Source organism: Podarcis vaucheri, assembly GCF_965113315.1.
Source record: "Podarcis vaucheri genome assembly, chromosome: 3".
Classification (NCBI taxonomy): Eukaryota; Metazoa; Chordata; class Lepidosauria; order Squamata; family Lacertidae; genus Podarcis; species Podarcis vaucheri.
The window spans coordinates 16,336,985-16,353,465 of NC_138761.1; the positions used below are offsets into that span (position 1 = coordinate 16,336,985).

A 16,481-nucleotide genomic window follows, 5' to 3' on the forward strand; every position below is an offset into this window, starting at 1 on the left:
CATTTTTTAAAAAAATAGAATAGAGTCTAACAGCCATTGTCTCTTTATTGCAGAAGGCTAAATAAAAATGGACTCACCGAAATTGAAGACCATGCCTTCAATGGGACCATCTTGTCTGATCTGTGTGTATTATTTCTTTATTCTACTGATTTGGCTTTTTGGAGGGCATTCCATGGGAGATATATTGCAGCAAAATAACTTCTGTTACAGTTTTGTTTTCCATAGAACAGATTTAAGTAGAGGGTGGTGTCCAACTGAGCTGAACTCAGATTAGAGACACAGCAGTTGCAACCCCTCCAGGACACCATCTTCTGGGTCGGAAATCCCATGTGAGTCATGTGACCCATGTGAGATCTCAGCCCAAAATCACATGAAAGCATGGCACCCAAAATGGCTGCTGTGCTCCGACGGGGTGGAGGGAGAGGGATGTCCTAGTTTTTATGAGGCAGTTGATGGGTATGCAGTTTATGCTAGGCCCAATAATTTCTACTCTGAGTAAACCTTGGCTGAATGCCACCCATTGACATGCATCTCCCATTGATAGGAATCAGTGCTTAAAAATGCTTAACTGTAATTGGATCGTGCTCAGTTTATTTCAATGTATTTCTTTAGGTTACAGGCTTCATATACAGCAGGGGTCAGCAAACTTTTTCAGCAGGTCCACTGTCCCTCAGACCTTGTGGGAGGCCGGACTATATTTTTTTTTGGGGGGGGGAGGAATGATGCAAGAGCACCAAGAGTCCCGGGAGCTGCTAACCTGTGTCTTGCAAGCGGCAGGGACTGGCGGCAGCAGAGGGATGTTGAAAGGCACGCGAAAGGGCTCCGGAGAGGGGCTGCTTAAAATGGCGGCTGCTCAAGCGCTGCTGCTGCTGGCACCAACAAAGCCCAGTCCCCTTCCTCCTCTAGGCAGGGCAGGGAGAAGCCAGGAGGAGGGAGGGAGGAGGCGCTGGCGCTGGTGTGTGAGGAGAGAGAAGGGGAAGCAAAGAACGCACGTGCGTTGGTGATCCACGCAGTGATTCCCAGACTATCTGTGGGCCGGATCCAGAAGGCAATTGGGCCTGATCCGGCCTATGAGCCTTAGTTTGCCTACCCATGATATACAGCTTAATCTCTGTGTTTGTGCGTGTTTAAGTTCTTTCTTTGCATAGGATATTGAGTCTTAAGCCAGGTAGCTTACACACAGCTAAGGATCACTGTGTTAGAGGTGGCAAAACAGGGGTGTAAATCCTACAAACGTTGAGTGAAATCATAACAGGGAGAGGAACAGTGGACATTGCTTTATGCAGAGTCACACCACGGCCCACCAAGCCATAATAACAGGGTTATTTATCGGAACTCCCATCCAAAGCTGAAGCCAAAGTCCTTTGGATCCTCTGAGGGGGCTGATCCTTGGGCCCCTTACCTATGTCTCCTTGGAACTGGCATACCCTCCCCACCTTCTACCCTAGCTGCCACAAGCTGGCAGGGCTTGAGGTCCAGCTGTGGGACTGACACTTCACGCCTATCTGACTCCATTTCGGATTGTTCTGCCCCAGAGCCAGCGGTGGAGCAAGCCGATCAGGCGCCCTGGGGCGGCATGCGTGCCCTGTGCCCAGGGGTGGGGCCAGCTGCCCACAGGGCAGGGCAAGCCAGGGCAGGACACTCTGCAAGGCCTCCAAGGAGTCTGCCTGCCTCCTCCCACTCAGCCACCCTACAGCTGAGGGGGAGGCGGCGGGCGGACCGTTTGGGGTAGAGCCGAGCCTGCGGGAGCCCAAGCCACCGTGTCACTCCCAGGAGAGACGTGTGGCTCCGGCACGCTGCAGGCCCTGCGGTGAGTGCCGCCTAGCATTTTATCACCCCCCTCAGTGGTGACACCTGGGGCAGCCCCACTGCACCTCCACCGCATCCCCCTTCCTCCGCCCCTGTCCAGAGCAGACTTACAGTCTAAAATACACAAGACAAAAGGGGGAAAAGGAGGGAAGAGGTGAAAAAAGCAATCTCAGGGGATCGTGCTTAAAGTTAAAGGGCCCCCAATGATGGCCACAGGGCCTGGATGGGTTCATAGCCTTTCTTTCAAAACAACTGACTAGTCAATTAAACATTAGCCATTTAAGCAACCCTAGCTAGTTGATGATGAAAAAAATCAAACAGTAACCATAACTTTTATTTATTTCTTCTTTCTAACATAGAAATCTGAGTGGTAATGACAAGCTGGAAAATTTGCCTAATGAAGTTTTCCTGGGAGCCAATGGACCAGCCGTTTTGTAAGTAATAATTCTCACTATTTTTTTGCTGCCGTTGTGTCAATATCTCAGATGAGTGGTCACAACAGACAAGAAGGCACATCTTCAGAATTCAAAAACGCCGCACCCCAGCCCGCAAGAGCTGCTCCCTGTGGTTATTCTGTTTGTGTGTCCAGGCGAATGGGTTTTTTAATCGTACGATCATGTTCAGCAGTGCTTGCCTCTCTCGGGCAGAACCCTCCATTTCTGGGCAGCGGAAAGGCCTTTGACTCCCACAGCATCGCCAGCCTTGTGTAAATCTCACCATCTGTATTTGTCCTCTGCTCCTGATAATGTTTATTCCAACCCCCCTGTTTTGTTTTGTTTCCCCTGCACAGGATTCCAGCTCTTCCTTATCCATGATTTTAATATTTGGATAAGGCTGTAACTGAAGCTTCTTTGTAGCAGCCAAGCAATAAACATTTCTTTGAGATGGGGTTACAGCAGGGCGGGGAGGGGGGAGGAAAATAACCACCGTTTCCCTGTAGCGAGAAGTTAACGCGACGCCTTTGTAAGCAGGAGCCAAACACCATCACATTCTGATGGGTTATCAAATTGATTTCACTGCAGTTCAGATTCATCCGATACTTCAAATTCAAACACTGAGTTATTTTTATGAGAATTATTCTGTTCTATTACATCGTTCTGTGAATGGTAAATTGCCTTTTTTTTCCTCTTTTTTTTCCTGGCCAAGATCATGAAAGAGAGTTTTTCTACTCATCTGTCACCGGAGAATACACCCAAACGTACTTTCACTTACAGGAATGATTGACCCATAATAACATCTTTGCTTGGCGAAAACAGAATTGACTAAATCAATTCTTTTTCTTGCTTTCTTTTTCCAACCCCCCTCTTCTTCTTCTTTTCTACCAGCACAACAAATGGTGTTTTTTTTATTAAATTGCCCGACAGGCTGATTTAAGGCTTGTTGTTCCCGAATCAGTATACAGGTGACAATATCAATGCCAAGTAGTTTATATTCAAAAAGAAGAATCCAGAGCCAGCATTTGCATAGAACATTGAGTTGCAAGGTGGTGCCACTCAAGCTAACAATGGAATTGGAACTCGGGACAATGTGGGGTACTAGCCAGGTATCCACCCTGTCTTCTCCTATCCATCTCTAACCAACATAAGGTGCTTCAGAGAGACTGGGCAAGCAAGATGACCGGTTCACACCAAGGTGGAGAACCTGTGGCCCTCAAGATGTTGTTGGACTACAACTCCCATCATCCCTGATGATCAGTCCTGCTGGTTGGGGGTGATGGGGAGTCCAACTGTATCTCAAGGGCTGCCGTCTCCCCAACCCCTGCTTTGTTGGCACCTCCAAATCTACATGCTGATCGAGGTGGGCCACTTCTGCCTGCCAAATGGTAGAACTGGCCCTTTCTATACTTGGACCTGAGTTTGGTTCCCTTACCCGGCCCAAATTTAGCTGTGCAGTCTGCCCATGAAAAGGAACAAGTTCTATCCCTGGGGCTTTCCAAAGAGCATGCAAATGCACAACAATTCGATGCCCAAGATGAAAGCTTCATCTCCAGCATCCGGTTGGACCGGTTAAAGGAAACATTTTTGACCTAATGTCATTCATTATGTCTTGGGCTTACAAAGCAGCCACTTTATCAGCTTTACCAGTATGTCTGCCCTCGTCCCTTTGCAATGAATGGTGGTCATATTCAGATTCTCACCACCCCACCCCACCCACTTTCATACTGACCTAATGGTCAATTTTCTGCAATGAGCAGAAGCTCTCAAGTTTTTATCCTCTCCAGGCGCCTTCAGCTTCAGCCTCTGTCAGGGAATCATCACTCCTTGCTCCACCCATTTTGTGCCATCATCCAACACTCATTCATTTTTGGGGTGCCTTCTCTCCTTCAGACCACTCATGCACAGTGAAGACAGTCCTTGACCAAATGGCAATCCAGTTGAATTCTCCGCATGGATGGCACTTTTCCTCATACACTGGTTTGTTTCCATGTATTGTGGCCTTGCAGCTGTGAAGCTTCATCTGGACACACACACACCCCTCTAGTGTCAATATCTCATTGTGCTAATGCTGCAAGAACTGTATTTCGCGGGCAGGGAAGCCAAATAGATTGCCTGTTGTCTCCTCCTTGTCAGCTCTCGTTGCTATTTTCTTGCAGAAAGCAATCATATCTGTTCAGCATGGCTTCCCTCCTGGAAAACTGGGCTTGGTACTAGCAACCTTGACATCCCTATCCCTTTATATGAATTTCCTCCCCACCCCACCCCCCAAAAAGAAAGAAAGCTAAAAGCCAGCTATTACCTGCAGGCTGCCTGTCTACAGGCTAACATGGGATGCTCATGAACATTCTAACTGCCCAGGACAAATGCAGCAAATGTGTCAGCTTTGGTAGAACTTTGGCAAACAGTGTGATTTCTAAGAAGGAAGTGAAAGGCCCCTTTGGGTGAGGCAGAAAATTCACGCAGGATCTAAAGACAGAAGCTTTTAATGTTTGATGTATTATAGTATTTTAATATTCTTTTGGAAGCCGCCCAGAGTGGCTGGGGAAGCCCAGCCAGATGGGCAGGGTATAAATAATAAATTATTATTATTATTATTATTATTATTATTATTATTATTATTATTAAACGGGTTGGGTGCTGACGGCAAAGAAGGAACCAATGGGCAAAGGAGCTTTGGAGATGGATGCCCTGAGGACCAGTGAGAACAAAGTGATGCTCAGTGGGGTACAGGTTGAAGTTAGGGCAGGCAACAGAGAATGGGGCACGTGTACCTTTAACATGTTATCAGCAGAGTTACTCTGGCATGGTCATGGGTGAACCTGCTGAAATTCCATCTACCCACAAAATTGTTGAAAGATTAAGGAGCCCTATCTGTCTTTGCGTCCATTGAACCGACTGCCAGGCATTGGCCGAGTTCCAAGACAGGTTGTAGCTGCGGCTCAAGCGCAAAAGACAAGAATCAGACATGATCAGAATCAGTTGGAAATCAGGAACCACAACAGGCAGAGTCTGTAAGGACTCACTGCACCGGCTGAGAAAGTGGCTTGGATATAAGGCCTTTATAGAGTCTGGTGTGTCCTGATTGACTCCCTTCAGGCTAAATATGCAGCTTAAGGGCACCTTTTCCCTTAAGGCTAGGTGGTCCCCAGGCCCACTCTCATTAGGCCACACCCCTTTCATGCCCTTCTTCGAACCCTCCTTGAATGCTTTTGCCTAGTTGGGAAGGTATCCTTGAAAAGCCTCTTGCCTGGCTGGCTGGAGAGGTGTGTTCAGAAACCACTCTGTCAGGGAACTGACATCGGAGCTAGAGGCGGAGGGAAGGCTCTCAAATGATGCTGGAGAAGGGCCCAGCAGGGAGAGAGGCAGCTCCGCAGATGGGGAAGCAAATCAGCGCAACACCAGGGATATAGAGGGGCTGATGGGGGAATCGGCGAGAGGGCTCCAGGACTCTTCACCGGACATCAGCGGGGAGAGCACGGGTCCTCCGCTACCCACGCCCACCCTGCGCAGAAGACTTCCGCGCAGAGAGAGTAGGAGGAGACTGGGTGTCAAACAACTTTTATGTTGGAAATGATTTAAGAAACGCCCACTGACGGATTCTGCTAGCGACTGAGGCAGCCACGAAGTGAAGGGCTGCCCAGACTGAAAGGTTTAGCAAGGCAACAAAGCCTGGAGAGGCGGCAACTTACACACGAGCAACCCATACACATTACACACTCCCATCCTAAGGACTAGCCAGCCTGGTCTTCTGATGATCCAGAGTTCTGGTGGTGCAAATAGCTAGCTGCTGAAGACCATAGCTGAGAGCTTTTCTCGATGTCTTCAAGTATCTGTACAAGTCTTTAGCTGCAGGTTTCTAGTATTTTAACACAAGGATCAGAGCGTATAGATGAGGAACTATGTATTGAGCCCAGGAGAGTTTACCTACAAATAGGGGTGTTGGAGAACTCCAACAGAAATGGGAACAGAAATTGCCGATGTTTGCTTATTCCCATGTCTGAAATGGAAATCAATTCAGTGAATATGACCAGTATTCCCTGTTGTTTTTGGCTTTTGGCCCACAAGCAATACGTTATTGATTACATTTCTTGTCCCGTTTGCATTGTGTTCCCTTTACATTGATATGAATGGGGTAGAATTGATGCCCTAAGTTAGGTAATGTCACCACAGAGAACAGCAAGACAAGTAACCTGGGTTTTGGCAGAAGATGAACTGCAGCAGAACGGAAACACTGCTACATGTGACAGGGCAAAATAAAAAATAATGCCTTCTGATGTCCCTACTTACAAATAAGACCCAAGTCTTTGGTAGGGCTTACTTTCAAGCAAGCTTGCACAAGATCATATTATCAGTTCTTATTTTTTAGTGTTTCTTGCTAGTTTATTTTACGTTGCTAATGAAGGAGATCCTCGAAATGTCTCCATGTAAGTAGTGAATTGGTTTGTTTGGAATTATGAAGCAATCACATTTCTTCTTAAAGGGATATTTCAGAGACCAAGATCAGCCAACTGCCCAGCATTGGACTGGAGAAAATTAACAAGCTGATAGCAAGATCTGCGTACAACTTAAAGAAACTACCTCCTTTGGACAAGTTCCGCTCCTTGATCGAGGCAAACCTCACCTACCCAAGCCACTGCTGTGCATTTGCAAACTGGACGAAACAAAAGTGAGTGGCCCCAATTCTTTGCATTTAAGAGCCTGAATTTATCTGTAAGTGTCTGAGTCTGTCTTGAGTTAGATGGTGTTTGTCACGTGCCAATTCTCTGTCCTGCTATGCCAGAGAGACTGGTGCAGTACCTTTAAAGTTTCTCAAGCACTTTCAAAAACACGCAGGCTCACAGACTTCCCAGCTCTCATGCTTTGAGCAGGAGATACCAATGGTCAAGTATGGTCAAGTAAGGAAGACTACCCATTAGACCAGAAATTGGGAACCCTCCATATATTTGTTGGACTCCAGCTCCTATCAGCCCCAGCCAGCATAGCCAGTGGTCAAGGATGATGGGAGCTGTAGCCCAGCAAGGTATGTTGGGCCAGTTTCCCACTCCTATTTTAAAGGATTCACCAATGAGAGTGGGAATTCAACAGCATGGAGGGTTGCTAGTTAGCCACCGGTGCAAGACAACTCCTCTTCCTTCTTGCTAAGGCCTTTTTCTTATAAGGCAGAGGAGGCTGGAGAGGGCCCAAGAGCTTTCACACACCACTTAAAAATCGCAGAATAGTAAAATCATGGAATCATAGAGTTGGAAGGGAACTGCAAGGCAGGAATCTCAGCTAAAGCAACCATGACAGATGGCCATCCAATCTCTGCTTGAAAACCTCCAAGGAAGGCGCGTCCATCACCTCTCATGGGAGTCTGTTTCATTGTTGAATAGCTCTTCCTGTCAGAAAGTTCTTCCTGATGTTGAGTCGGAATCCCTTTTCTTGTAACTTGAAGCCATTGGTTCAAGCCCTACCCTTCAGAGCAGGAGAAAACAAGCTTGTTCCCTCTTCCATGGGATAGCCATTGAGATATTTGAATGTGGCTATCATAAATCAGATATCCTTCAAAAACCACACTCGTTTCTGCAGTGCAGCTCTCCAGGAAAGTACAAAAAGTACATTTGCTATGTAAAGCTTGCATAAATCTGCATAGAAATAATGTATACAGGGCCGTAGCTAGGGGGTGGTGAAGTGGGGCCCTGCCAGGGGCACAGGCGAGGAGGGGGCGCAAAAATCAACTAAAAACATGTACATAAATATGTCTGTAAATAAAAATATCAATTATTGCCTCATAAGAAAAGGTTTTTAATAGAGGGTGAATTGAATGGGGGGAGGGGGGGTTGGAGGAGAGGTGGAAAGGAGAGCTAATTTGTCTGCGGCTAGGGGGCTTAATCTGGACAGTTCTGCCAGGGGCGCAAGATCACCTAGCTATGGCTGTGAATGTATACAGTTGCATTATAGCAGCATACAAAAATGTGTATATTAGGAGAAATTTGTGCCAAAACGCTGACAAATTGTCATGGGACATTAAAAAACAAAACCTGTACAAACTGGTGTGGGAATGTAGAGTACTGAGCTTAAGACTAGGAAAAGGAGAATCTGAGATAAACCAAAATTGACATATTCATCCATCCCTGCTCACTACCAGACAGGCTCTTGCTTGCTCAGGCGAGAGCCCAAGGAAGTTGTTAGGCCATTTTGAATCCAGCCAACAGAAGCAAGAGAAATCTTTCCTTTTTTGCAGCTTGCCAAAAAGAAGCAGGCATTGGGTGGTGCATTCAGGTACACATTGTTTGCCTCGGGGGGGGGGGGGGATACTGATGTCATTCAGTCTATCTGAATGTCTGCTTGGTCCTCCCATGTAGAATAGGTATGTAAATGACAGACACTGGCAAATTAGAAACCATCCTCAAGTCTGCAAGACTTGCCTTCACAAAAGAACTGACTGCATAAAAGGCTGCTTCCGGAGGCTCTCCATCACTTTGGCAGATGGGAAGAGGACCATAGGCATTTGGGCAGCCATAGGACAGGATAGGAGTGGGCGCGATGAAATTGATACACCCACAGCGTGCATTTGCGTCCCTGATTTTCGAAAAGATTCATTAGCAAGACCCCCGTGGAGCTTTACCAATGCTAATCACAGGGCCTCCTCAGCCTCTTAAATCAACCTTCCCTACAAATGATTTGCCACCAGTGGGGTATCGCCGGGCCTTCGAGCATCAAGGGTCCTCCTCATTTATCTCCATCTTTCTCAAGTATTCTTTGAGATTTGCACGTTGATTGATTTAATTAACCCACAAACTCAGTTGGTTTGTGTTGCCAATCATGCATTTAACTGCTTCTCGGTTCAGTGTTTCACGGCATAGGTGGGCTGGCTTCAGCTTTGCAAAATCCATTATTATTATTATTATTTATGAGGACCCTCCTGGTCCACCACTCATGTTCGAAATATGCAGCCCAAAGAGTGCATATGCTCAGGATGTCCTGGCGCTTAAGGCACAACCAATCTGCTTTAAGTGATCCTGAGTATGTACTCCTCGCTTAAGAAGTACTTGACAGCACAATGCTGTGCATGACTATTCAGAAGTAAGCCCAACTGAGTCCAATGCGACTTGCTCCCAGGTAAGTGTGTAAGATTGCAGCTTTGGAAATGTCTTTGCAGTTGATAAGTAATCCACGAGCAAATGGACAGTGGTTCTTTCACTCGATAAGTGTCTAGAATAGACAGACAGATAGGTAGACAGCCAGAAGTGTGTGTACAGTGCTTTCCCCCAAGAAAAATAGGTGCCGGGACTCACCGTGAAGTTGTTACAATACGTCACCAGGCACCTTGGGGCAGCCCTGAACAGATGCTGGTTTGACAACAGACATGTTCGCTACCTGCAGAGGTTCTAAGAACTACAGCAAGCTGTCTCCCTAGCTGATTTGGCGGTCTCCCCTGTTTCTGGTGCAGGTCAGATAAATGCACCTCCGCCTCCCTTGTTCCCTTAGATTCAGGTGGGTGGTTAGGGCAGCTCAAAAGGGCTCTTCCACAAACGCATACATGTGCCATGGTAGAGGCCTGGTTGGAAAGCTTAAAGCCCTCTGCCGTAACATGGGAGGCAGATAGAAGACAAGGAAATATGAATTGGCCCCGTAGCTTGATCAAGCACGGCTAAGAGCAGCTAGGAGCTTTTTGCTCCCTGCTACTGAGATGTCACCCCAGGTGACTATTTAAGAAAATAAGATAAAAAAATTCCTTCCAGTAGCACCTTAAAGACCAACTAAGTTAGTTCTTGGTATGAGCTTTCGTGTGCATGCACACTTCTTCAGATACACTGAAACAGAAGTTGCCAGATCCTTCTATATAGTGAGAAGGTGGGGAGGGGTATTACTCAGAAGGGTGGTGGGAATGGGAGATTGGCAGATAGCTGAGATGAGCCTGTTGACGACTCTTAACGACTGCAATAGGTCTTACAGGAAAAGGCAAGGGGTGAGAAGGTGAAAAATGGCTTAGTCATGTATAATGAGATAAGAATCCAATGTCTTTGTTCAGACCAGGTCTCTCCATGGTTTTAAGTTTGGTAATGAGTTGCAATTCAGCAGCTTCTCTTTCCAGTCTATTTCTGAAGTTCCTTTGTAGTAAAACAGCTACTTTGAGATCTTGTATAGAATGTCCTGGGAGATTGAAGTGTTCTCCTACTGGTTTCTCTGTTTTGTGATAAGAAAATAAGGATAGAGTTCTGGGCACCACAATTTAAGAAGCTGGAGCACGTGTAAAGGAGGGTAACCAAGGTGATCAAGGGTCTGAAAACCAAGCCTTATGAGGAACAGTTAAGAGAGCTGAGTAAGCCTGGATAACAGGACACTGAGAGAGTAGATAAAAGAGTAATCTTCGAATATCTCAAGGGCTGTCACAAGGACGTGAACCAGTGGCTTCAAGCTACAAGAAAGGAGATTCCACCTTATTATCAGTCTGTTTCTGCTTGCATCGAATGTCCCACCCTTCCTCCCTTTTAGGTCAGCTTCCTTTGCGTATTGACCTTGCTATGGACTTCGGTTGGTTGCTTTGGTTGCCCAAGGGGCCTGGTAGGACTTTTTTATCCATTTGGCAAATTGGCACCAGTCTCTTGGTTTCTTCCCCTACCTCGTAGCAACTCGTCACAACTTTCTGGTATTGGCAATTAGGCATTGGAATAGGTGTGCTGTGTTGGAGGATTGGGTATGGGCCATCATTGGCCCCTCCTCTTCTGGGTATTCCATTAAAGGTATCCGGTGGTCATGGATCCTGTCCGATGCCCTGCTGGTGGCTAGAGCCATAGCACGACCCCTGGTGACATCAGGGGGGATCTTCCAGTTGTATTTGCATCAACAAACTCCTCCCACTGGTTGTTAACCCTGAAATGACTCCCTGCTGAGCGGGGTGGAGTCATGTGTTTCTGTTTTTATCCAATGTCTAAGCCAATACTACCCACATGCTGTAACCTATAAAGTTGTGGCCTTATTCTGCCCTTTAGCCTAAAATAATGTGTCTTTGTGTCTTATTATAATCCTATGTGGGTGGCGGTTCCTCGATTCACAAGAGCTGCTCAACAGTGAAATGGACTCCCTTGGAAGGTGTTGATCTGCCCTTCGTTAGAGGTTTTTAAGCAGAGGTTGGCTGCCCGTCTGTCATGAATGCTTTAGTTGAGATTCCTTCATTGCACACACACACACACACACACACACACACACACACACACATATCAGACGACACAGCGATTCTTCAAACAGCTCTTGTTTATTCACAAGCCAGGACAGAACTGAACTGAAGGGTTCAGTCACCCTTCTTATATAGAGCTCCAGTACAACGTTACTGTAACCACTTTCTAAAACTATCCAATCACGGAACGTCACTTTCGATCCCTTATTTGCATAACTATCTACAGTATCCCCCTACTGGCCCAGGATGAGAACTTCAGTACATAACAGCAGGGGGTTGAATTAGGTGGCCCCTGGGGCTCCTTCCCACTCTACAATTCTTTGATTCTACCCTCTTCTCATGGCAGCCATGGGTGACCCACAAGCGGGATCTGAATGCAACAGCGCTCTGCCCTCCTGTGGCTTCCAGCAACTGGTATTCAGAACCACTGCTGCCTCTGACTGTGGAGGTCGAACGTATAACACAGATCCATGCCCCGGTCTCCCAAGTTGGCCAAAGGCGATAAATAATGCACACCATATTGCTCGAAATATCCTGAGTATTTGCTCTGTGTTTATTTCAAGACCGAGACGATTCTCCTGGGAATTTTTGTGGAGGCATGCGAGGGAGATATAACAAGAGTGAACAGGAGAGAGAAAGGCTGGTGGAATCAGAATAGGATTGCACGAAAGCTCATTAAGGTGCTGCCCTCTCAGGACTCTCCGTTTGCCAATGTAAAAGATTTCCACCTCAAGCAATGCTTTCTTCCTCAACGTTCAGAAAGAGAAAGACTTTCTTCTCGCCAACAACCTCTCTCCCACACAGAGGGGAGTGTGGGCTGGGTGGCTGTTTTATCTCTCCACACACACACACACACAAACACCACTCCACTTGGCATAGAAATGCAATGTCGGTTTCCAAACCTCCTCTGCAGTCAGTCATCCAGAGAGTTGCTGTTGTTTCCTCCTAAGCTTTGATCAAAGAAATCAAAGAAAGGTGATGATTCTTTCATGGGATTGCGTTCGGCGGCAGAGACTTCAAGTCAGCTTTTGTGTTCAAGATAGGCTTCCCTCCCACACACACGAGGAAGACGAGAGGTGAAGCTGGGGCTGTTTAGGGATTGGGGAGGTGGGAGAGAGAGAATTTGGTTCGTTTCGCATTTGAAGGGGAGCCTACTTAATTCATGCTTCCTGAAATAATATGCGAACCGAAACATAGCTGAAATTGAGACTTCTCTGAATTTTGCAGAGCAGTTCTGCCGCTAGGCATTGTGGGTGTTGAGGAAGGCCGCTCCCCCCTGCAAGCCAGTTCCTAGGGGGTGGGGCCCACATTCACCACCACTGCTTTAAGAGGCTGCAGCGAGGCCTCAGGACACTGATGCTACTGCTGCTACTGCTGCAGCAAATGTCGAAAATGGTTTTACATATTTTTAAACGTTTTTAAAGCATTTTTACTTTGTTGCACTGTGAACGATGGTTTCTATTTATATATTTTTATTTTGTTTGGGGTGGGACAAATGTTGAGTTGTGGTGCGGATTAGTTTTATTTTAGTATAATTGTTTTTGGCTTTGTTTTTCCTTTTACTGTTTTGTTAGGCTGTTGTGTGGTTCGTATTTTGCTTTTTAATGTTTGGTGCTGTATTGTTTTTAATATTCGGTTGGAAGCCTTCCAGGGTGGCTGGGGAAACCCAGATGGGCAGGGTATAAATAATAAATTATTATTATTATATTTTTATTAGGCAATGCATGCATAAATGCCTATATTGGGGGTGGGGCTGTTAAACTGTCCATATAAGTGCATACATTAATTTTTTTTAAAGCACAAAAGATATATAAAATAACACATTATATTGGGGAAAATTGCTTTGCAAAAATGTATGCATTGTGCAAAATTACACATGACCATGTGTATAATTAGTGGGAATGGACAAAGTCTTGTGGGAGGAGCTTCCCATATGTAGGGGTACCATTGGTGAGAAAGCCCTCTGCCTTGTAGGTTATCTCTGTGCTGCCAATGGACAATGAACATTTATAGGGCAGATGATCTTAAAGAAGTTGAGATGGGAGTAGGTGCCCCTTCATATATTTGAACCCCAAGCCATTTAGGATTCTAAAGGTAAGTATCTGCACCTTGAACTGGACCCAGAAGTTTAGATATAAAGCCCTGTGTAATTTGTCATTAAAAAGAGAACTGCAAAGGGTTGTGCCACAGTTAACAAGGAAAAATGCAATCGTTTGTGTGTGTACCTGCGCATGCGCAATTCTTTCTTTCTTGCTGCATTTTTGAGGTTTGTGACCATATTCTTTTTCTTCCCTTCCAGTTCTTTTTTCCACCCCATATGCAATAAGTTGTCTCTTCTGCTAGATATCGACGGGACAGATTTTGACCTGGACGATGAGCACGATTACTACCAAAGCCTGTGCAAGGAAGAGGTTGAAGTCATTTGCTTCCCTGAGCCGGATGCCTTCAACCCCTGTGAAGACATCATGGGCTACAACGTCCTCCGGGTTCTCATATGGTTCATCAGCATCCTCGCCGTCATGGGGAACCTGGTTGTGTTCCTGATCATAGTCAACAGCCAGTCCAAGCTCACTGTCCCTCGGTTCCTCATGTGCAACCTTGCGTTTGCAGACCTCTGCACCGGCATCTATCTGTTGCTGATCGCCGTCAAAGACATACAGACCAAAAGCCAGTATTACAACTATGCCATCGACTGGCAAACGGGTGCGGGTTGCAAGGCAGCCGGCTTCTTCACTGTTTTTGCCAGCGAACTTTCCGTCTACACCCTGACCTTCATTACGTTGGAGCGGTGGCACACCATAACCTATGCCATGGAGCTGGAACGCAAGGTCCGCTTCCGACACGCTGTGGCCTTCATGCTTGTCGGATGGGCTTTTGCCTTCACTGTGGCCATCCTCCCCATTTTCCAAGTCAGCAGCTACATGAAAGTTAGCATCTGCCTACCCATGGATATAGAAACTCGCCTTGCCCAGGCATATATCATGTTTCTGCTGGTACTGAACATCATGGCCTTTCTCATCATCTGCACTTGCTACATCAGCATCTACATCACTGTGAGGAACCCCAACATCATCTCATCCAACAGCGACACCAAAATTGCCAAGCGCATGGCGGTCCTGATCTTCACGGACTTCCTCTGCATGGCGCCCATCTCCTTTTTCGCCATATCGGCATCGCTCAAGTACCCTCTCATCACCGTCTCCAACTCAAAGATCCTCCTGGTTTTGTTCTACCCCATCAACTCCTGCGCCAACCCGTTCCTGTACGCCATCTTCACCAAGAATTTCCGCAAGGACTTTTTCATTTTGCTGAGCAAATTTGGCCTTTGCGAAAAGCAAGCTCAGATTTACCGAACAGAAACCTCCTCCACCGTTCCTACCTCTCATATGAAAAACGGGCACTGTACACCTGCTCCCAAAGCCAGCGAGGGACCGGCTTATGCATTAGTCCCCCTGAATCACGTGAACTCAGAACACACGGGGGTAGGACCCGAATCAACGGCTCCGAGTTCCAAGAAGGGAGATTCTGACTGAACATACGAAAAAGCTTTCTAGGTTGTGGAGTCTCCTTCCTTGGAAGTTTTTAAGCAGAGGCTGGATGACCATCTGTCATGGATGCTTTAGCTGTGATTCCTGGCATTGCAGGAGGTTGGACTAGATGACCCTTAGGGTCCCTTCCAACTCTGCGGTTCTATGATCCGTGGAGTTATGCCAAGAATTATCAAAGAGGGACCCATGCTTTCCGGGAGAGACAGAGAATTACAAAAGAAGACAAAAGCTTCTGTTCTTACCATTTACATTCCAAAATGTATCAAACCTCAGTGTTCTTAGGATTAGGTGTGCCTACCTATGAATTGTGTTGCGGCTTGATTTTGCCAGGTACTCAAGCAGATTCTGCAAAACAAAAACTTGATTTTCAAACTTCTGGGGAGGTTTTGTTATTTACCACCTTTGCTGTGTGAACCCACAAACCAAAAGCTTACTTAGCACTCATCTAGACTTCCTTTTGCATTGCATTTCTAGGCCCAGGTCTGGGCTTTAAAGCTCCATGTCTGAGCAGGTTTTGTTGCTGTCTGTTTGTCAGGTGCTGAGATCGGCAGAGGAGGCCCCCTTGTTAGTTCCTCTGCCCTCAGAGGTTCAAAGGGTGGCTGTCTGGGACAGGACCTTCTCTGTGGTGTCCCCTAGGCTGTGAAACTTCCTCCCCACAAAGGCGAATCTGGCATCTTCATTGTACAGCTTCCAGCAAACACTGAAGACCTCTCAACCTCGGCTTTTGACATTTGAGGTGTATCTTTTTTAGGACCCACCTTATATTTGTGATTATAAGCTTCTTTTAAACTGTTTCAAATACTATGTTTTAATGTTTCAACCCACCCTGGGGACCTTAGGGTGAAGGATCAGGTAACCAACAAACACAACTTAGAGGGTTCACTGAGACAAACTTTGAAAACTGCTAACTTGATGGTGGCGCAATGACTGTGAATTAAGAAAACGGTTTGAAGGATGGGGGAGAATTTTAGGGCAAGGGAAGAAATTTGAGTCCAATTGCATTCAGGTGAGTGCACCTAAGCTGCACATTCTGAAACAACGCACGGACCAAAATTTGCATTTCTACACATTTTGCAGCCAAGTAATGGGTATTAAAACACATGTGCTGGAGTAAAGGGAATGAAAAAGCATATATTAGTGAAAATAACATACTGCTTTATATTGGGGAAAATTGTGTTTTAGGCAAAAGTACAGACACATGTGTATATTAGAAGAAATCCACATGAAAATGCTGGTGAATTTTCACGAGGACTTTTAAAAAAAATACGAAACTGATGTGGAAATGTAAATAACTGAATTTAAGACTGGAAAAATAAGAAACTGAAATTGAATGTGTATTTGTGGGTCGCAGCAGACCCCATTTTCTACTGTATTTCATATTATCATAAATGGCCAGCATGGATGCCATATAAAATAAAATCCTTATTTGTGCTGTGTCTTGTGCTGCCCTATGGAATAGCTCCACTTCATTCCCTCACTGCATGGCATCATGAACATGTTTTCCCTGTTCATCTATCATATCTCCCA

At 46.1% G+C, this 16,481-nt stretch overlaps 1 protein-coding gene across 2 annotated transcripts in view; it reads left to right on the forward strand.

Moving 5' to 3' along the window:
- FSHR (follicle stimulating hormone receptor) overlaps window positions 1–15,481 on the forward strand; it is a gene marked incomplete at its 5' end in the record, with an annotated part of 92,536 nt that extends 77,055 nt beyond the window's left edge. For both annotated transcript variants that reach the window (XM_082217530.1, XM_082217531.1), the window contains 4 exons: window positions 54–122; window positions 2,169–2,243; window positions 6,727–6,912; window positions 13,706–15,481. In XM_082217530.1, coding sequence (XP_082073656.1) covers window positions 54–122; window positions 2,169–2,243; window positions 6,727–6,912; window positions 13,706–14,939 — 1,564 coding nt within the window. In that variant the 3' untranslated portion in view covers window positions 14,940–15,481. The remainder of the gene's footprint in view (window positions 1–53; window positions 123–2,168; window positions 2,244–6,726; window positions 6,913–13,705) is intronic.
- Window positions 15,482–16,481: the final 1,000 nt, after the last annotated feature.